This window comes from Urocitellus parryii, chromosome 3 (genome assembly GCF_045843805.1).
Source record: "Urocitellus parryii isolate mUroPar1 chromosome 3, mUroPar1.hap1, whole genome shotgun sequence".
Taxonomy (NCBI): Eukaryota; Metazoa; Chordata; class Mammalia; order Rodentia; family Sciuridae; genus Urocitellus; species Urocitellus parryii.
In genome coordinates this window covers 10486007-10509197 of record NC_135533.1, presented here as the reverse complement: position 1 = coordinate 10509197, position 23191 = coordinate 10486007, and the positions used below count along the sequence as shown (strand labels likewise).

General features: G+C 38.2%; 1 protein-coding gene across 1 annotated transcript in view; it reads right to left on the bottom strand.

Annotated features, from left to right (window-relative positions):
- Window positions 1-23191, bottom strand: part of Tpk1 (thiamin pyrophosphokinase 1) — a 332659-nt gene that overhangs the window by 189561 nt on the left and 119907 nt on the right. Inside the window, exon 4 of the mRNA XM_077796672.1 lies at window positions 22622-22691. Coding sequence (XP_077652798.1) covers window positions 22622-22691 — 70 coding nt within the window. The remainder of the gene's footprint in view (window positions 1-22621; window positions 22692-23191) is intronic.

Genomic DNA, 23191 nt, shown 5'->3' with positions numbered 1-23191 from the left:
ATAATATTTAATGCCAATTTAATGATCACATTTTAATCAAAGAATTTTAATTTTCAGTGTAACATCTGATAAACACTAATCCACTCCAAGCCTAGTACGCTCCATCAGAAATTACTCCATTGCCTCTCCTTTGCTGAATACTATACCCGAGGGTGGGGAATATGCTGTCAGTGGCTTCCATTGCACACGAGAATGGATTTTCTACATGAAAAGAAATTCTGCATGTGCCTATGACTTTCAAAGCTCAGGATGTCAATGTTCAGACAATTCTACCTAAATGACCTACATTTTCTGGGAATGAGATTATTCCCATTCCAGAAAATCAGTTTACATTTTTAATGAATGACCTATGTAGGTAGAACCAAGGATGTATGAGATACAAAGAAGAAAAAAAATAGTTTGACAGCAAAACTGAAGGAAAAACAGTTGTGAAAGAAAAGCAATTTTATAAATATATCATCAACTCTTTGCTCAAACTGTAATATCTTCTTTGCTCTAGAAAGAGAAAAATAAATCAAGACTACAAATAAGAATAAATGCTGGAGAGGATGTGGGGGAAAAAAGAAACATTTATACACTTTTGGTGGAATTGTAAATTAGTAAAACCACTATGGAGATCAGTACAGATGTTCCTCAAAAGACAGAAACCACATATGACCCAGCTATATCCACTCCTCAGTATTGGTCCAAACAAATTAAAGTCAGCATACTATAGCAATACATACATACCCATGTTTACAACAAGGTGAGTCCTAAGAGCCAAACTGTGGAACCAGCCTAGTGTTTATCACAGGTCGAATAGATAAAGAAAATGTGGTATATATACCCAATAAACTTTTGTTCAGTCATAATGAATGATCATCTCATTTGTAGGAAAATGGATAGAACTGGAAATAATCATGTTATATAAAATAGGCCAGACTCAGAAAGACAATGGTCATATGTTTTCTTTCATATGTGGAAGGTAGACAGGAAATAGTAACAAAAGGGACTTTATAAAAGTCACAAGTAAGATAGAAGAAGTAGTAGACCGGCAGGGATGAGCGAAGAGAGAGGAGGTAGGTACTGGGAATGAAGCTGTTATAGGCACATATTAATATGCCACAATAAAACCCACTATTCTGTATAATTAATATGCACCAATAAAACATTTTAAAAGAGTAAAATAAATAAGTCAGGAAAACTTCAGGAATATTTGCATTATAAACATGAATGGTATAAATATGGTATGCATATTAAATTATATAATATACAGATATAAAAAGTGAATCCATTAAAATAAATTCTTATATTTTGCATGCAACCTCACAACTATTCTCTGAGTTGAAAACAGTGTTATGACCTAAAATAAGTTTGCATGAAAAGAAAAAGTTTTTCTACTAAATCACATAAATCATACAAAGTGTTTCTAAAAAAAAAATTTATAATACAAATTACACTTAAGCATATAAACTGTAGTGATTTTATTCTCTTTCAATATTCCTTCAAGATGATATTCTTAAAAGACCTACTACCAAATTTTTGAATGGGAATGAGTTTTGTTCAAAAATTGAGTTATAAGATACAGCGGGTCACCACTGACTTAAGGCTTTTGCTGTCCCTGGGAAAAAGTTTAATGTAAAACACTTCTAACAAATCACCACCATCTACTGCTCTAAGAGAGTCATTCTATAAGCTGGTTTAGTCAACCTTTCTAATTATCTTTCCAAAATTCTCTAGAATCATTACACAATCTTAATTTTAAAAGACTGAAGCCAATACTTAAGTTGTTTTTTTTTTTTTTTTTCAGTGTTAGGGACTAAACTCAGGGCATCAAGCATGCTAGACAAGTGTTTCACCACCGAGCCACACCTCAATCCTTATGTCTTATATAAATTTGATTAAATCCTAGATAAAACAAAGTTAGAAGAACTAGATTTTAGACAGTTGGAATTGGAGGTGATATCTGTTGGGGTGCCTAGGAATAGCAAAAGTTGTAAAAGCAGAAAGAGAGCTAGAAAGTCAGAGCTAAGACCACACATTATAGGAATCCCAGAGAATGCATTCCGATGACAAAGGCTTACGTGTGCCTTGCTCAAAAACTGGTGAATCCTCCATATACAGAATACTCAGTTCAACTTCTATTCATTTAACATGTTATATAAGACTTATCACCGTCCTTAAAGGTGTGAACACAGGTGAGCATTACAAACACAACATTCTACGGAAAGCTGTAGAGGCACAAGAGCCAAGAGCCAGGATTGGGGAACGAGTACAGGAAGAATAAAGGAAAGATGCGTCCTAAATTGGTACTGCAGGGAAAGTTAAAATCAATACATGAAGTCATGGGAAGAAGGTCAGAGCTTAAAACAACAATGGGAAGAACAGAAAGAAAACAAAGGCGGTCCAGGAAATCCCATGCATGGAGTGTCACAGGATGGCAGGAAGGCACTCTCTTAAGTTCTTAGACCAGCCATCTGATTATGTCCTTCCAGATTGCATATGGTAGAAATCAATCCTCAACAGGATGGCACTCAGAGGTAGGGTATTTAAGAAGTGATTAGGCCATAAGGGCAACTCCCAGTTCTCCCCTAGAAACAGAGGTAGGGGTTTTGGGGGAGGCCCAAAGCTTGCTTGGTGCTTCTACAACATGAGTACACAGGAGGCACCATGTGTGCTCCAGGAAAACATCCCTCTCCAGATACAGAATCTGCTGGAATGTTGTTCTTGTCCTTCTGGGCATCCAGAACTAAGAGAAAAAATAATGCTGTTTTTCTGCAGTTTCGTTTACATTATTTTGTTACAGCGGCCCAAACAGACTAAGATTTATCATCCAGTCACTTGTACCCTCGTGTGTTGTAATCTTTAAAGGATGAGAGAATGACGTCTCGGGCGCCCTTCAGAGCAGGCCTTTGTAAGCTATGTTCAGTCAAAGTTGTATTAGGTCAACTTTCCCTTCTGCTCTTTGCAGAAATTATTTGTTTTCCAAAAGAGGCAGAAGGGGTGGGGAGGGGAATGAGAGTGGCTATAGGAATGGAAAGCAAAGCATGGGCTTATTTCCTAGAAGGAAGTGGCGGTTGTCAGCAGGCAGGAAGTGCCAGGAAGTGCCATGAGTAGCTGAGCAGCCCAATGCACTGCAGAGTGGAAGGTCTCCTCTTATTTACAACAAGAAAAAACCCAAAAGAACATACAGAGGTTAATGCTAGTTCTTCACCTTAACAAATATAAAAAGAGAGCTCACTGATAGTGAATCACTTTGTGTAATTTATTTGCTTTGTGCTTCTCTCTGTGATTCAGCTGAGACATAATATACAGAATTCAATAAGTACAGCCAGTGATAAACGCCATTAGGGTCACTAATAGGCTGTCTGCTCCTCCTGAGCTTCCTATTGCCAAGTGCAATAAGCTGTCTGGCTACAGCTTCTGCTGGCATATGGTGTTTTTAATCTCAATCCTGCTTTTACTTCCACAGTTTCCCCCATGGCAAGAGCTAAAGTTTTACTTAAGAAAATGTTGAGGAAAATATTTCTTAAGTAATACGCTAAATATATAGTAAATACTTAAAAACAGAAACTGGCAAGGATAGAAAATTATGCTTCCAACCATTACACATGGACGTGTAAACTATAGTCCTAAAAGACAGAGACTAAAGCCTCCCAGTTCTCCCCATGAAGATCTCTCTATTACAGGAATCCCAAAGAATGCATTCAGATGACAAAGGCTTATGTGTGCCTTGCTCAAAACCATAGAATCATTAGATGATCAATATCACTAACAAAAATAAAAGGACTACTTGGGAAATAAAAGAAATCCAAAATACAAAGTGTGAGGGTACTCATTCAAATAGAGTTGATGCTTCAAATGGAAATAAAATCAAATAGAAAATATAATGTAGACAATAGACATGACACCAAAGACACCCAAATCTAAATATCTCAGTATATAAATAATCTAAAATCATTATAAACACACACACACTTAAGTATTTCCAGCCTCCAGAGACGTCCAGGTTACTAATCTGATGTTCAGTTTTCCCATGCTACTTTGTTCAACAGAAGCACCACTGGACACCATTGGACACTTTCTATTCCTTCTCATTTTTCATGTGACTTAAGGATGAGGACCACAGTTTCTTGGTTTCCTCTAGTTCAGTGGTTATTCCTGTTGTATCCTTGTTAGTCTTCAATGATCTCAGACTTTTTAACACTTGAATTCCCACAGCTCAATCCCTGGACTTTGCTGCTCTGATTTCTGCAGTTTGTAGGTTATCTTACCAACTCTTGCGGACTTAAAGGCCTTTACATGCTAATGACTATGAATCCTGCAGCTTCTCTCCGCTCAGACTGAAGTATCCAACTCAAGTGGCCCATTCAAAAGTTTTGTGGGTAAATAACTCAAACTCTATGCATACTTTACTGAATCTCTGCTCTTTCCCCCAAAGAAATTGCTCATTTTACAGTCTTATCAATCTTACCTAAAACAATTTTTTTTTCCAGTTGCTTAGTCCAAAATCCTTGGAATCATCCTTGACTCTTTCTTTTGGCACCACAATCAATTTGTCTGCACATTCCACAGGTTCTTCTTTCAAAATATATTCCCCATTTGGCTCTTTCTTACCATCCGCCATGTCACAACCCTAAGAAGACAGCTACTGTCACTCCACTGCTCAAAACCCCACAGTGGCTTCCCGTTTCACAGTAAATCATTACCATTAACAATGAAGCCCTTCACCATCACATACTCTTCTAAACCACTCTCCCTCCTGAAATCTTCCCCTTATTCTCTTCATGATAACTTAGAAAATTAACTGTAATTTTTTTCTCCTTCTCCAATAAACCCCTTTATAATATAACTTCACAGATTCTTCTATCAGAAGGTGCTGATAAGAGTCTGTTTCCCCATGATGGAATTGGATCAACCTGGTCATTTGCTTTGACCAACAAAATGCAAATGAAATGACAGTGTGTCAGTTATGAACCTTAAAGAAGCTGTAGCCTTCCCTTTGGTCTCTGAGAACTCTCATTGTTGCCCTGAGAGCAGTACTGGGCAAGCCTAAAGGACAGAGAATGAAAGACAAGAGTCAGCTGCTCACCTTATTATTGGCTAACCTCCAAACTTGTAAGAAAGTCCCATCTATGTGCTAATAACATCAGTACATCCACCCAACTGTGATACCCTGATACTATAAGGAATATATATGTCTTTATCCCTTGGCTTCTGACATAAGAACTTCTAAGACCACTGGAGTCTTCACTGATCAGTGTCCTTTTGCTGATGTGATGACTAGTAGCTCAGGGTTCCTAGAATAGCTCCAGGTTGCAGGCTAGTCTCAGAAAGACCAAAGTATGATTAGAGGATTCGGACTTTCAGCCCCAGTCCCTTGCCCAAAGGGAGTGAGTAGGGCTGGGGACTGAGTTAATCGGCAGTCGACAGTGACTTGATCAGTCATTTCTACGTAATAGAACTTCCATAAAGATTCCTAAATGATGGAGTTTAAAGAGCTTCCAGGTTGGTGCACACATTCACATGCCAGAAAGGCGATATATCCCAATCCATGGGGGACAGAAGCTCCTGCCCTAGCAACCTTCCTGTCCCCAGTTCTGTGAGCCGTTACAACAAGTTGTGAAATGTGAGGAAGAGGTTCTGTGAACCCCCAATTTGGAGTTGAGTCAGACATGATTTAGTCAGCATTTTGTTGTTGTTGTATAAATAACAAAAATACCTGATAAAAACAATTTGAGAGGAGAAAATGTTTTGGGGGGCTCACAGTTTCAGTGGTCTCAGTCCACAGGCAGCCAGCTGCATTCTTCAGGGCCTGAGATAAGGCAGAACATCATGACGGAAAAGTGTGGTAGGTGAAAGTGGCTGGGGACATGGCACCAGGAAGCAGACCCCCTCACCACAGACAAAAGATATATCCCAAAGGCACACCCCAATGACCCACCTCCTCTAGCCACACCCTACCCCGTAACCCAGTCATTTCACCTCTGAACTTTCCTGCATTGTGTCACACCTGAGCTTTTAGGGGACACCTCATACCAACCCTAAGACAGAATGGTGAGTAACCTGGGAACCCATTAATTCTGATTTTCTAAGGAAAGGGACAGGTTTTTGGGACCAACCCCTTAACCTGTGGGGTCAAGGCTCATTCCGGACACTGAATATTAATTTGAATTAGTTGCAGGACACCTAGCTGGGGGTTTGAATTGACGCGCAGAATTATTTGGTGTAAAATCCACACGTTTCTCTCAGAAGGGTCGTGTACACAGGAACTGATAAAGCACAGGATTGAGGACGAGGTTCTGGGAACCTCTGGGATTGATAAAGTTTTCCATTATCAATTACTTGACTGACAGATGAGTGAGCCCAGAAGATCAGCCTTGCTGACCCTTGGACTTGTGAGAAAATAAATGTCATCGTTTAAAGCCACGATGCTTTGGGGTGGTCTGCTATGTGGCCAAAGCTGATACCAACTTGCCCATCACTGGCTTTCAGGTGGCTCTCTCTCTCTCTGGTCTTAATTCAGGTCACTTGCTCAGTAAGGGCCCCGCCCTTCAATTGCTGCTGACCTACCACAAACATGTTACCCCTTCTCCAGCTTCAGTTTCTTCCTGTTTACTAGCAACACACTTCACATTTTAATTTACTTATCTCTATGAAGTCAGGCATTATGTTCCCTACGGTATCTCAAATGCCTACAATAAGGTCTGTCACACAGCTTCGCTGCATAATCTAAAAGAACATAATTTCTCATATGATATACAATAAAACAACATAATTGCTCATATGATAAATCAGTAAAAACCAGGTTTGGGCTGGGGATGTAGCTCAGTGGTAGAGCACATGCTGAGCATCAGGGAGGCCTGGGTTGGAGGCCCTGCAACACAAAAAACAAAACAAAACAAAAAAACACACACACACCAGGTTAATAACTCTGGCAAGAATACAGAGAAATATAAGTTTTTTCACTTTGTTTATGAAATAGCAGAGAAGAACACACACTCTGGAAATAAAGCTATCAAACTGAATTCAAGTTTGTTTTTTAAACATTACTTTGATGCAGGTCTTTTATTCCTAAGAAATTACCCTAAGTGTCAGAAACTCAAAGTTTTATTTATATTGTTCATCAAAACTTTACTTAGAAAAAATTATAAACTGTGTACATTTCTGATATATATAGAATAGCGATAAAAATGTAACTATTTATAGTGACATGGTAATATGTTCTTAATATATTATAATGAAAATGGGCATGATGCAAAACAATATATACATAAAAACCTCTATTTTATTACATGTAAATACATACACTCAGAAACGTACAAAAAGTTAAAAATTGAGAAAAAATTTCTTTGTAAAAATATTAACAGAGTTATTCATAAACACAGGATTTCAGGTTATCTTCTTGTTTGTGTTTTCCTGTATTTTCCAAATTCATTACAATGAACCTATATTACTTCTATAAGGAGAGGGAGCAGAGGTAATAGTGGAAGACAAGTCTTTTTTTCAAAACAAGAAATATATAAAGGTAAAAAAGATGAATATTAAATAATATCAATTTGGCTAACTTCAACTATCTTGCCTTTGTATGATTTATATTTGTAATTTTGACTGCATTAAAAATTGCCTGAATACACTTCATGTGAAATAAGACAAGAAGAGTTCAGTTCAGACTTCGGCCCTATGATTCGCCTCAAGTCTCTTGTTTTGCTAAATCATGGCAACTTGCACCCTTGCCTGAAAGCAGTCTGCTGAAACCAGGGAGGACATTAGCATGATAGGGACCACTCACTCTTCCTCCCACATCAGAAACAAGCTTTGGAGAGCCACTGCCACTTGGAGGAAATTCACTGTGAAAGCCCTGTTACTGCTAATAGGAATCATAAGACCACACTATTATGCGAAAATGTTCTTCTCGCCGACTGATAAAATGCTAAGATGACAGAAACTGCAGTTGTTTTTCTTGTTCCTAACACATGGAACTGCTCTCCAGTCACTAATAACAAACTAATGTACAGCCAAGCAGGAGCAAACTGAATACACACTAGAGGCCGCTCATGATAAATAAGTGAATTTTGCATGAAGGAAAAAAAAATCATAATAGTTCTACAAAGAAAACTGCATTCTAAGCTTACAGGCATAAGTGGCCTTTGAAACTATTAAGCTGGAAGTCAGGAAACATTTTCTTCTGTCTATAAACTTTCCTTAATTATTTTTGATAAAAGAAATACTTTTATTAAAGTACTTTTCTGAGAAAATTTCCTTAAAAAGACATATCAAAGACATTTTATAAATATTTATTATCTTATTTTTTAAGCAAAGCTCTACCTTAAAGTCCTGAAACCTTAATACGTATTACATATTGGAAATATATTTTTAATCCTCTTAACTGCTACAATGATTCAGACTACAAAAGCTTTATGTTGTACAACATGAGCTTGTCTAAGTAAGAAAAAATTTTTGAAAAAGCAAAGGATATCTAAAATAACAAATTTACAAACCACCCCAGGAAAATTATGAGTGATGAGAGTAGAATTTAGGAATTTACTTAGAAAGAAATATTGAAGTCCAAGAAAACACACAGAATCTTCTGATTGACAATACACTTTTATAAAACCAGGGAACAATTATACCCTAATACTTTAATATCCTTTTTAAAAACCTGGGAGGAATATTATTAAATTTGTCAGACTGGCAGAGAGCTGTTTTACCACTTTACATGCATGACAGGTAACCATTTGATTCCCTTTCACTGTCATTGAGGAATTTTAAAAAATTTCCTAACTAGGGCATTTTACATCACAACCAGCATGGTATTAGGTTAGAGAAATGAGTACAGTGGGGGAACTAAGGAGAAGATTCATAGAGATCTTCAGATTGTCCCAGAGCATGAAGATAGCGTTGGAGACAGAAGATGCTGTGGATGGATATTGGTGGGGAATTTGCAGTCTGTTTCTACTTGTATTTGGCTATCGACCATGTGTAATCATTATTTAATCAGATATTTAGCACATCATGATCTAATTGCTGAGGATGAAATAGTGCAAATGCCATAGATGAGCAAGCAATCTGGTGGAAATCTGTAGTGGGATGATTCCCAGGTGATAAGATAAATACTGGGATGATGGAAGTGCTGGGCAGGAGAACGCACTCGGAAAGCACCTCATGGACAAGTGCAGTAAAAGGGGCTGGTAATAATGGAACACAAGTGGGTGAGACATCCAGCCCCCAAACACCCTTAGGTCACATAGCATTTGCCGTCTACTGGCTTGATGAGAGCCATGGAAAAATTGTCACTATCAGGAAGAGCCACCTAAAAGAAAGGACACTGCTTAATTAGAACTACTTATTTATCATCTGTCAGTCACCAAACCTGGTCCTGGCTGCTGGGAATATTTCTAAAGATGAACAAAATAAGTACAAGGAGTTATGTGCAGTAAGGTAGAAGCAGGTACAGAATTCATGCATAATTAAAACATAATGTGGCACTACATGAAGGGTTGCTTAAATGATTTTTTTTTCCTAACCTGGGTCTGTGGAAATCGGGGTTTATCAGGAAAGACTTCTGGGGAGACAGGACACATGAGCAGAGTTTGGAAATAAAGCAGAGATGGCTCAGAAATGGAGCAGACAGTATTCTGTATAGAGGTCTCTCCATCCGAAGCCAAAACACACTCCTGGTATTTCAAGGGGCACTGTAATGGTTAGAACATAATAAGCCAAGTAGGCAATCAGTATTCAGATGGCAGGAAGTTTTTAAGCAATCCTTTCTAAGAGGCGTTAACGTTTAACACCTCTCCCTTCATGGAACCTCTAGCCCCAAATCACATGCCCCAGGTGTCAAGGGCCCTTTGGGGATACCCTGCACATCTGGAGGGAACCTGACCTCCAAGGCCAAAGCAAAATGTTTCTGGCAGAAGCCCTGTGGCGAAGACATCACCTTCCCCGTGGCCCAAGTGAAGAACTGCAGATCTCATCAACGAAAGGGCCAACTGCAATTTGGGATTGTAGGGTTTGGATAATGATTCAGCTTTTTCTTTCTTTTTTTTTTTTTTTTAAAGAGAGAGTGAGAGAGGGGAGAGAGAGAGAGAGAGAATTTTTTTTAATGTTTTTTATTCTTTAGTTCTCTGTGGACACAACATCTTTGTTGGTATGTGGTGCTGAGGATCGAACCCGGGCCGCACGCATGCCAGACGAGCGCGCTACCGCTTGAGCCACATCCCCAGCCCAGCTTTTTCTTTCTTTCTTTTTTTTAATTGTAGACAGACACAATACCTTTGTTTTATTTATTTATTTTTATCTAGTGCTGAGGATTGAACCCAGTGCATCACCCATGCTAGGCAAGTGCTTTACCACTGAGCCATAACTGCAATCCCAATGATTCAGCATTTTTAAATTTTTAAAATGACACTCAGCATAACCACATATTCATGGGAAAAGTGTAATAATTCAATAAATGTGTACAATGCATACTGATCAAATCAGGGCGATTAAGCATTTATTTGTGCTAGGAACCTTTTCAATATATATATATATATATTTTAATTATTAATGGACCTTTATTTATTAATTTACCTGTATGTGGTGCTGAGAATTGAACCCAGTGTCTCACACATGCTAGGCAAGCGCTCTACCATTGAGCCACAACCCTAGCCCTGTGATGGGAACCTTTGACCATCTTCTCGTTATTTTGAGATACGTAATAAATTGTCAAAATCTGTAGCTGCCCTACTGAACTTACTCCTCTTATCTAGCTGTTTTAATACCTATTTTACACAAGCACATGCACACGCAAAAATTTTTTTTCTTAGGTTTGTAAAATATTTTCCATTGTAGTTTAGATACCTTTTTCGAGATCATTCAGCATATTCTTGAACTTTCAGACTACAGAGGCAAAACTGCAGTCTTTAAGGAATACAAGTCAAAAAACTCTCAGAGCTACATCTCTGGATTGTAAGTGATAGTCCAAGGCTCCTCTTGGTGTAATTGACATTTGGACATTTTCCCGTAACGTTTACTAACTAGTCCTTGCTTAAATTGAATTCCAGCTGCCACTTTTCTGTCTCCTGACAACTGGAAGGCCAAGGCTGGCTCAGTAGCAATCCCATCATCAACTCAAGTTTCAGGTCCTATAATGATGTGTCACCAAATTATGCATGCCGTCCAGAGTAGTGTTGGAGTTACTCTGCTGACTCGTGGTCATAACACAAATCCCAAAATTTAATAATAAGGAAACAACGCAGAAGTCTCCAATGTGTGCCAGCAACAGGCATGCATGTGCACTTCCCTACATGTATATGAAAACCCAGACCGGGACCATTCTGAAAGTTAAAAAAGAAAACAACAATTTTGCACATGTTGGTACAATAGGATCATCTCAACCATTACTTCTTAGCTCAGTAATTAAAAATCTATTGAAAATAAGCAAAAAAAAAAAAAGTGACAAAGAAATTAGCCCTTACACTGTTCAGACAATGTAACATTAAAACAATTCAAACTTTTTGTTTTAAAAAAAGTAAAATTAAAAGAGCCACATGTTACTCAAAACTTTTGACAAATGATTTGAGTTTCTTTGAAAAAAATCCCCAGGAGGTAATTTATTTCTGAAGACTCCGTCCACAGAGCAGAAAAGGAAAAGGGTTCTGTCAGGAACATACTTTATGAAATAGAATAGCCATAAAGAACAATGCCTCTGATTAAATTTAGTTGTAAACTGACTTCCTGCAGCTGCTAAAAACGATCTCACTCTGAAATTTATTTTCGGTTCATGCATGATGTGGCAAACATGGCACCTCTGCATACACATTCCTCCCTCCTCCAGGGCCCCAAATGATTCATGGCTATGCATGGATAGCTTTGAGATCTCTGATTTATAGCATTTGATAACCAACAGACTAAAATATATTACTAAACTAATCTAATCAATAATTTGAGATAAATATGCCTTCACAGTTTGTTGTGTAAGGTTCTTTAATACCAAGACTTCTGTTGTAAATTTTCTTTTAAATGTGCTAATCATTTTTACCTTCCATCATTTTGATTCAAAGACCCAATAATGTTGACATGCTTACAGAGCTTAGTAATTTGATTGCATAAATACTATTTAATAGAAATTTGCCAAAGCAAATAACTAATCATTGCTAAGGTGAGGCTTATGAGAATCAAGAGGAATCAAAGACATTTGTTTTTTTTTTATAAGCCAAGTTCATCATGTATATATTAGATACATATATATATGATATATATGCATATATATCAGAGCACACTGGAATTGCATTTTTTTGACTATTAAATTCTTGAAAATAGTTTAAAATAAATTCCAATTCCTGGGAAAACTAGTCAGAATAGTCACTGGAAGACTGAAATTAATGTCAATTATATTAGAGGCTATTGAGATCACATTTTATGCTCGGATACTTGATGCAAACTTATTCTATAGCCGATTTTTATTTATTGCCTTATCTCATAAGAGCCCTAAGGGAATTGAGTAAGATTTTCCATAATTTTCACTAAGACACAGCAAACTTAAGCCTTATATATAGTCTCTAGTATTGTTTTTAGAGCTTCTAGGGTTAAATTGCCAATTATAAGAATTTTTCTTGGTTCTAACTAAAGAAACATATTTCCCAAAGAATCACTTAAAGAATGGTAACACATCCCAAAGAAAGAGCATGTTTTAGGAATTAGGTCCACAGACTATGCTGAATGAGTAAACAAAACTGTGGGATACCCACCTACTGGAATACTACTCATCAGTAACAAAGAGGAAACCATGGATACAAAGAATCCTGTGCATGAATCTCAAAAGCATTTGATAAATGTAAAAATATTAGACATAAAATACAGCATATGACTCCACTTAGAAGGCTGGGAAGAGTATTGAAAGAGGGGATCAATTGCAGAGGGACAAAAAGAAACATTGTGGGTTGGGTGAGGTAGTGCATGCCTATCACCCCAGCAACTCAGGAGGCTGAGGCAGGAGAGATGCGAGGAGAGGGATAAAAGGGACTTTGGGGGAAGTCACACGTGTTTTAGTCTAGACAGTGGTGGTGGGTATCCACCTACATATCATTTCAAAAATAACTGAACTCTATGCGTGAAGATTCGATTTATTATGTGAAACTATACCTGAACAAACTGAATAAAAATTAAAAGGAATCAGAAGCTAAACACTGCATTCCTTCATTCCAACCACAGTAGGAAAATAAAATGCTTATAATCTTTCTAAAGAGAGCACAATGATCGCATGCTTAATGGTAACTGTGAACAAGAAGACTTGCAGCTCTGGACCCAAAACTGCACATCCAGATAGTCTATTGTTGGTCTAATTCCAACTCTGAAGGGCCACAGTAACTCTTGGCTTATCCAAATCTTTTCTAATTAGTCAAAGCCATAAGGTTCTCCATGGGACTTTCTCTGAATACTCCAAAGACAGTGATCTCTTTATGAAAGGTCATAGACCAAGAAAGTATAGTTCAAAGAAGTGAAATTACTGTGTCATAGTAAAACAGTGGCACAATTAGACCTTGAACCCTTATCTAATATCCCCATTACCACACTCCCAGCCACCTGCAATGAAACTGACTGAGAGAACAAATGTTTCCGAATGACCTATGACGTGCACCGACTCCTTCAACGGGGTACCAGACACTTGCTCGCAGGTGCCTGGGTTAATGATATTGATGCAGGCTGTAGAAGCTAATTCTTAAGAGCTGACCTCCCACATTAGTCAGCTATTTCAATTATATTTTGAACCTGGGCAAGCTGGGGCACAGTTAGTTTTAGAGGCAGAGTTACGACAGTCATCCTCTGTTCCCACTTGATCACTCTGAAAAGTGTTATCGATCTACTGATGAGAAAGTCGCAAGGAAATATAAAGCTGAAAGTCTGAAATCTTACAGGAGAAAATTGGTGGTGTGAGAGGAATAAGAGGTCAGGCCTGCACTTGGCTTCTCTGTTTGACTGGGTCTTACTCACCACCCCACCCTGTGCCAGAGTGCTCACTGGAGCAGTCGAAGTGACACAGCAGAGACTTTTGCTTGGCATGCTCATCTTTTAAATCAACTTGAGTTTGCGTAAAACAATGATTCTACATCAAGAATCTTCTGGAAGACTTTCCTTCTGTATTTCTATATTCATCAGTTAACTCTGAAAAAACAAACCAAATACAATGCTGCCTACACTTCAGATATCATACACAACACCAAAATTTATAGCTATTCTTAGACTATTCTGCTAAAGAGTCTAAGAACCCATCAGTCCCACAAAGTCACAATTACTAAAACGAACCTCTGAAACTTAGGTTTTGACATTCATGGTCATAGTTCATGTTGTTCTCAAAATACCAATGAATTCAAAGGCAAGGACCTTAGTTTCAGGAGAAAAGACTTATGCAGACAGGAATTAGAAAGCAATGTAATGTAGGAAATTGTGGAAAAAGTGGAACATACACCATGAGTCATTTTAGGCAAAAAAAAATGTGTAATCTTTTTGACATATTCTACTTTACACATAATAAGAAAATACGTAGTTATCCAAACTCTTTTTTATCATCAAGATACTTCTGATAACTGATGCTACATCTGAGAAATCCCTCGCCAGAATAAACCTTAGTCTTCATGGCATCTTTGCTAAGATATCAATGAAGGAAATCATTAATTCAATAAATTCTCAGATGCTCATTAGTGTACTAGATATTAGGAGGCATATAAAGATGATTAATTGTGATTGCTGCCTTCCAGAAGTCCACCACCTAGTGAAGGATGTAAGATATGTCTACACATAGCTAAGTCACAAGATGAAATGAGAAAGTAAATAATTATAAAGTATTATGCAAAGTTAAAGAGTAATAGATCACGGGAAATTTATACTCTAGTAAAGCACATAAGTCTTCCCAGCTCTAAATCAAGGTAAAATGTGAATGTAACATTGTGATTTAAAAGTATTTTTATGTGTGAAGAGATGTCACGTGATACCAGGCTGGAAGGCAAGGCTGTCCTCCTGGAGCCCATGGCACAAGTGCTGAGCACCGAGGCGTGGATGGCAGAGCTAGAAGAGGGGCTAGCGTGTGCTCTTCTTACAAACGTCTGAGCATCAGTGCAGCACGGGATCTACCTGCACGGATGAGGCAAGATGGCCAGCCACTCAGGAGGATCCTGGGTAGCAGCAGTGTGTACCAGATCAGCCACCAGGAAGTGCCTGAACAAGGTAGAAGGAAGAGGGGCATGGCATATTTAGAAACCTGAGCAGATCTATTTGAGCAAGATGCCTGGGACGATGACCTTGAATCTCAAGGTAATGAGTTAAGATTTTCTTCAGGAGACAAGGGAAAGTCTCCCTCCAGAACCCCCAGTCACGACATCACATACACACACACACACACACACACACCCCTCAGTGGCCCTAACCCTGTACACACCATTAGGATCTTCAGCGCATTCTCTCGTACCTCCATCTGGGTAAATTGTCCATCCTCCATGTCTGCCTTGCCGTAGAACCTATCACACAGAATTAGAACTTTCTCTTCACAGTCTTATAAACCCAGAACATTGGATATTTTGTCTTTATTTCTATTATACTGTATGTTTTATGAACTATATGTACATGATATACATGATATATAACATGTATTCAAAGTGATTATCAAAGTGTCTAACTACTGAAGATAGAAATAAATGCATGAATGAGGGAATCACAAGCTAATTGCTGCATTCTTATTTCTGCTAATAGATTATAACAGAGATTCTGTCTCATTCCAAAGCTTGTGTTTTTGTTGTTGTTTTATCAGTTTATATTAACTTTCTAAGAGACTAGAGATTGCAAATTTCTAACTATATTGAAAAGCTTTATTTTTAAGAAGGATGAAGAAGATAAACACGCTCTCCCATATTGTCACACTGCTTTTATTGAACCACTGATTTCATGACTCTACATGATTCTTTCATTCCTCTTCTTGAGTCTATCTCCCTCGCCATTTACCACAATTGTGGATTATGGTGATCATAATTATCCAACATTAACATACACCAATGTTTCCTGATTTTTTTCCAGATTTAGAGAGCTATAAATTTACCTCTCAGAAACATGTTAATATATTCAGAATTCAATGTAGAAAAATTCCCTTTTATAGAGTTAAAATACAGGCAAACGTCTGAGGTGCAGAAGTCAGATGAGGGTTCCTTTGGGGAGGATGGGGACAGCAGTGGTCAGGAGGAAGGCTTCAGCAGAGTTTTCATGGGTGTGCTCCCCGTGGTGAAGAGTCACCGAGCTACACACCAGGATTCCTGCGCTTTTCTGAATGTTAGTTCTTTAACCACCCTCATGGCACTTGACACACCTAACTGCTTTTCAGACCCTGGTCAGGAATCCCCCAGAGCTGAAGCTGTTTTCTGAGGAGGAATAACTTTGGCATGGGAAAAAGGTGATGGTGTCCCAGGGGGAAGAGGGACTTAACTTCTCCATAATTGATATTAATCTGAAACACAGAAAACAGTCTCTCCATCTTCTTTCTAAAGTGGACAACTTATACGTTCCCAACTGAATACAATATCAATGAAATCGTCACTAGAAAAATAAATGTCTAATTCCTACCACTTGATGGAAAACAATCTGTTCTCTACAAAAATCCTAGAAACATGCTGACCCTGTCTCTCTGGCTTTGTGGTGGGGCTCCATCGCTGTGGCTTGCTACCTTCTGATCACTGGGGCCTGTTGCCTGCTCCACCATCTCAGCTCTGAACACACGTGGGTTTATGCATGTGGGAGAAGGCAGGAGAAGGATGCTATGAGCACACCCAGGCCTCCTTCATCCCAGGCTAGCAGAGCAGAATCAGGAGACTTCTGTCATTATCAGGTTGGAGCTACAGAACAGGAGTACTGTCCCACACGCCTGGTGCCCCCCTTTCTGGTTCCTCATTAACTGTTAGGAAAGCAACAAATTAGGAGTACAGGAAGTGAAGACTGAAGTCTCCTAAAATCTCTTGTTCTTCATTCTAAAGTCCCTGTGGAAAACTAGGATCAAACTGTCATTGGCAATGCCCATTCGATATTTTCCTGAGTCTCCAACCTGCCTCCGTTAAATGTCCCATCCATCAAGATCACTCAAAACTTTAAAGGAAAACAAATCGAATAACTAAACCAAACATTCATTAACAAAGATTTTTTTAAGAAAAGGGGAATTTATACAATTAAGCTTACATTCACTTGAACAAGTAACTACAGAAAAGCGAGTCATACTTTCTATTGTTCTAAAGGCAGAATCAATAGGGAGACTCAAAGCAGCTCTTGGCTAGTTAGGAATAAATAAGAGATAAGAGATAATCATTATCTTTTCTCTTTGTTTCCCCCTACACACATACATATTCAATTATCATTTGTTAGTTTCACAATAGGAAAAAAAATACTTAGGACTTTTTATAAGATGACAGATGAAGGCAGGTTGCTCTTAGAACTGAAAGAAATACAAACATGAAAGATGGGGTGGCCTAGAAAAATGCTGAGAAGAATAAGCCAGACACAGAAAGAAACGCACTGCATGAGTCCACTGACGCCGAGAGTCTAGAAGAGTTAAACTGATGGAGTGAGTCTGGGAATGGTGGTTGCTAGGAGCTGAAGGAAGTAGGGGATGAAGTTTCAGTTAAAGGAGGTGAATGAGCCCCAGGGACCCAAGCCAAGAGAATTGCACTATATACCTAACAACATGTTAAGAGGGTGGATCTCAGGTTAAGTGCTCTTATCATAATAAAAAAAAAAATCAATAAAATGCAATGGAGGGTTTAATGTATCCAGTACAGGACAGGACCTGAGGCTGGGCCTAAGTTTTTATTATTAAAATTAACAAAGTTATTATATTATCATAAATAAAAAATACTTGACTGCTGAGGGCCATTGCCAAGTAGGATTGACACATCGAAATTTCCTTGCCAGCGTACCCCATGTTGCTTAGAGGACATTCGCTGGGACATTGCATGTATGCTTTAGTAAGGTGACCTTGCTCAAGGACCAGGGCGGATCCAGGTTTAGAGCTGATCAGGTTTTAGGGAGTATCCCATCCTTGGGTTTAAGGCGTTCCCGGTTTAAGACAATATGGGTTTTAGGGAAGTTCGAGGTTGAAGATTATTGCTGCTGGGAATAGGGCATTCCTGCTGCTTGAGTTCCTGTTGAGTTCTCGTGAGATTGAAATGGTATTTGGAAAAAAGCTCTCGGGGAGTATGTGAATTGTGCAGCAGAATAGACTTCCCCTGAACGTGTGTGGAGGCCGGTGTGAGTTCAGGAATAAAGAATTGCTGTTTGAATCTACAAAGCTGTGAGTGGCTCGTGATCTTGTGCCCAGCCAAGATATTGGCATTATAAAGGTCCCAACTCTCCTGTTGGTATGCCTAGATAAGGCCTTATCCAATTTATGTCTCCCAATAACTTTTGAAAGTCATTAAGTGATTTGAGTTGATCTACTCGTATTTGAATTTTAGGTGGACGGACCATGGTTGAGGATAATAGAACTCCTAAATAATTAATTGGAAAATTTAATTGTACTTTATCTATTCCTATCTCTAGATTATTATTTTTTAATAAGTTTGTAAGTGTGGCATAACATTCCAGCAATGTGTTTTTATCTTTATGTGCCAATAACACATCATCCATATAGTGAAATATTTTTACTTCAGGATTTTGATTTCTAAGTGGCTAGATTGCTTTATTAACATAGATTTTACACATAGTTGGACTGTTAGCCATTCCTTGAGGGAGTACTTTCCATTCATCTCTCTGATCAGGACCTTCATGATTTAATGCAGAGATAGTAAATGCAAAACGTGGACTATCCTCGGGATGAATTGGAATCGAAAAAAACAATCTTTAATATCTATAGCACAAGATCACGAGCCACTCACAGCTTTGTAGATTCAAACAGCAATTCTTTATTCCCGAACTCACACCGGCCTCCACACACGTTCAGGGGAAATCTATTCTGCTGCACAATTCACGTACTCCCCGAGAGCTTTTTTCCAAATACCATTTCAATCTCACGAGAACTCAACGGGAACTCAAGCAGCAGGAATGCCCTATTCCCAGCAGCAATAATCTTCAACCTCGAACTTCCCTAAAACCCATATTGTCTTAAACTGGGAACACCTTAAACCCAAAGACGGGATACTCCCTAAAACCTGATCAGCTCTAATCCTGGATCCACCCTGGTCCTTGAGCAAGGTCACCTTACTAAAGCATACATGCAATGTCCCAGTGAATGTCCTCTAAGCAACATGGGGTACGCTGGCAAGGAAATTTCGATGCGTCAATCCTACTTGGCAATGTCCCTCAGCACTTGACAAATGAAGGCACTCAGACGGTCAATAAATACATGAAAATAGGCTCAATCTCTTTAATCATTAGAGAGAAGCAAATTAAAATCACGGAATTCCATTCATAAACACTAGATGGCTAAAACCAAAAAGATGAAAAAGAATAAATATGGGTGAGCCTATGGAGCAATGCAACAGTGCTAACAGGAATGAAAAATGGTACCACCACGTTAAAAAACCAATGTGCCAATTTTTAGAAAGTTAAAACATATATGAACCCTACAACCTAGAAACTCCATTCCTCACTACCTGCCAAAGATAAATTAAAACATGTTCACAGAATGGCTAACATGCCGTTGTTTATAATAGTCAAAAAACTGGAGACAAGCCAAAGGGCAGCTGATTCCCATCAGTGCATACCTACTTTGCGGTACATTTACATAGTCAATCTACTGACCAACAGAGACACTACCAATGCATGAAACAATCTCAAAAATGGGCTCAAGAAAAAAACAAGACACAAGTTGTATATACTATATGATTTCTTTTGTATGAGATCCAGTAACAGAGAAAATAAATTTATAGTGATACAAACCGGGAAGTTGTTGCCTAGGGGTAAGAACCTGTCTGGCAATGACCCCTAGGTCTTCCGGACTAGGGCAACATGTTGAGAGGGTGGATGATGACAGATTGTAACTAAGTCTCAAACAAGACCCATGTAATTTAACACCCATGATCTACAGATCTGTTGTATGATACTCATACCTCAAAATTACACTGTTTATCATATATCATAATGATACACTATATATAATTTTTATTATATACTTTTCAAAAGGGACATAGGCACTAACTTAAGAAGTTCCAATTAGCCAAGGGCAAGATAACTCAACACTGGACAGAATAATATCTGCAGCAGTCTAAAACCCATCTGACATGTAATGCCAAGAATAAAATTTACCTTCCCAGGCTGAGAACACTGAGGGCCTATATCCTGTTCAGGCCCTCTCAGGGCAAAAAACAAAGAAAAAAAATGTAAGGGCAGAAATAATGGTACTCATTCCCTGAATCTGTCACTGTTTAACTTTCCACTGTGAATGAAAGTGCTCCATGTTATCTCTCCTCTGAGGACCAGATCTAGCCCTGAATATCCAGTGGCATCTGAAGCAAAGTGATAAGAGGTCTGGTGTAAAAAGCTTTGTCCCTCCTGGGCCTGAGAGAGGGGGAGAAGGTCCTACCATTGCTGTTTCCATCAGCTCTATCCCCACGTAAGCCTATTTCTCTTGTCTGGCCTACATCAGCCTTCCTTCCTTCCTTCCTTCCTTCCTTCCTTCCTTCCTTCCACTCCAAATGTATAAATGTTTCATTTTGTCTCCAATTGAGATGACTCTTTAAAAATGCATGTTTTGTTGCATAATTACAGGACTTTATATTGCAGATATGGATGTTAAAATAATAAACACGTAAGAGAATACAAGGGGTGGTCCACAAACTATGTGTTGGCTCTTTAAATCTGCATATTTTTTCCTTTCACTGTGAAGCCCTTCTGTTAAAAATACAATTAAGAGGAATTATGTTTAGTCACCTGTATCCAATTAGTTTAACAGTTAGGACTTGGATTTAATGAGATTTATTCCAAGGATTTAATTCCCACATGAGGCAGTTATTTTCATTCATTTCCCTATTTGAGTCTCTACCCCTACCCAAGCCAGCTATGTCCCACAGTGTAGAGTGTGAGCCATAGAAAACACCTCATTACAATGAGAAAAATCAATGAAAAGTACACTGTTTTATTGAACATCATATGTGGACAAACAGTTGTTAGATAAATCACTTAAGTCTTCTTGGAAGAGTTCTGTAAGTTTACTTAAAAAATGTGCTGAAAAACAATAGGTGTGGTTGCTTTGAAATTAATAATGGTATCCACTCCCTAAATCCAGTATTGTTTTACATTCAATTGTGAATGAAAGTGTTCATGTTATCTTTCCTATTAGTATTGGGCCCGATCCAATAAAAATAATCAATGTGGAAATCTATAGTTTTTCACAAGCACACTAGATGGTTTTTATGGGTCAAGAGACAGGTGGGAAGTACTCCATTAAGATCCTTCTGCGGTTCTGTTTGTGATTATGCTCCTGAGCTATGCTGACCCTTAGAGAAACACTCCACACAGGACTGTTTGCAGCAAGCAGGCTACAGGCATGGGACAAGCAATCCCCACTAACTGGCCCCAGCACTCCACAACACACACTAGAGTGTTTTCCTACATTGTCCTTGATGGGTCTTGGAGAATACTGCTAGATGCACTTGAAGTTATAAAATAAAGGAGAAAAGACCATTAGGAATTTAAATTGTCTCCAAGGCAGTCACTATTTCATATTTTTTAATAATGCATCCAGTCCCCAGACATCCATATTAGCATGTCTAATCTCAAAGCAAACATGCCTTTTTCCTAGTAAGCAACTGGCTGCTTTCAAAATGCAGCTCCAACATTAGGGACCCGATGTTAAACATTCTGATACCATAAAGAAAAATACATCATTTCAAAATACATATATTTAATGCTTACCTAGAGTATGTTGCATCATATTTTTTGTTTTTTGCAGCAAATAGGTGACTTCTCAAACTATAAACATTTTGATATAACATATGATAGAGATGGAACAACATTCATAACTAGTCTACTTATATCTACACTATAAATCCTTGTGTTTGCCAATGAGTTGAACTACAAACATGTTAGCAATGAACTAGATTTAAATCCTGCTTCCATCAAACATTCTCTCATCTAAAAATAACTCACCCATGCAAAGATCAGGAAACCAGACAGTGCAGATAGCAAATCATTAAGAAATAAACTATCTCCTAAAATATATATCCATGCTTAACTTCGAAGTAATTAAGTTAGAGTAAATTATATTGGGCTTTACTTCACACTAAAATAAAATCTCACATCTTCTACAACAGAGAATATATTTCTTTTATGAGATCAATTTTTATTCATTTAAAGTGTTCAAATAACAACTGAAATTGCCATTTGAAGTTTTATTTTAGCCAATGTTCAATGTCCTCACTAATATCGATATTTGATAATGCTACTTAATGAGGCTTTGAAGTAGTAGAATGAGGGTTTTTAAAATAAGAATAGACGGATGTAATTCTACTAACAGCTTCCATTGAAATAAGAAATAATACAACTTGGTTAAGCTGCTCACTCACTCTCATTAAGGTGATTTTCTGTTAGGGTCCACAAAGAAAATTAATAGTGTCCATTTGCTAAGAAGATAATAAAACAAAGAGGAGCGGAAATTAGTGGTGCCATGGACACTGGCTAAATGAAAGCATACCTTTCTCTCTCTCCTCCGGTGGTATCATATAAGCGGTTGGCACCTCCATCAGCACAGGCTCTTAAAAGAGCTTCAAATAAAAAGAACACAAATCATTTCAATACAGGAAGCACAGAGCAATGTCCTTCAAATGACAAACATTAAAAAGCAGATACTGGGAAGCACACATAGTCACTCTAACACCGTTGGACCATTTCATACAAGCTAGTGATACCGTTGGTGCCAAAAGTGATCCTACCCCGCAGTAGACAAGCAAGACAGGATCACCCATGGACCACGTTGAATTCCTTTTCACATCTTTTTCACGCTCTCTGATTCGGTGCAGGAGGAGCTGGTATATGGGGCCAGAGTGCCTCCAATATTTCTTGAAACTCGTTTTTCCTCCTTGGTAACAGGAGGTAGGCCTCGGGCTCAATGGCAGGCGATAGGACACAGTTATTATATTTCCCCCTTTATAGATTTTTACAAGTACTCTCTCTTTATGGCCAGTATTATGGGATTCCGTTTTTTATTGTGACTTTAAAGTTTCCTTTCAAAAATAAATCATCAACATAACAAGTTTATTTTAAA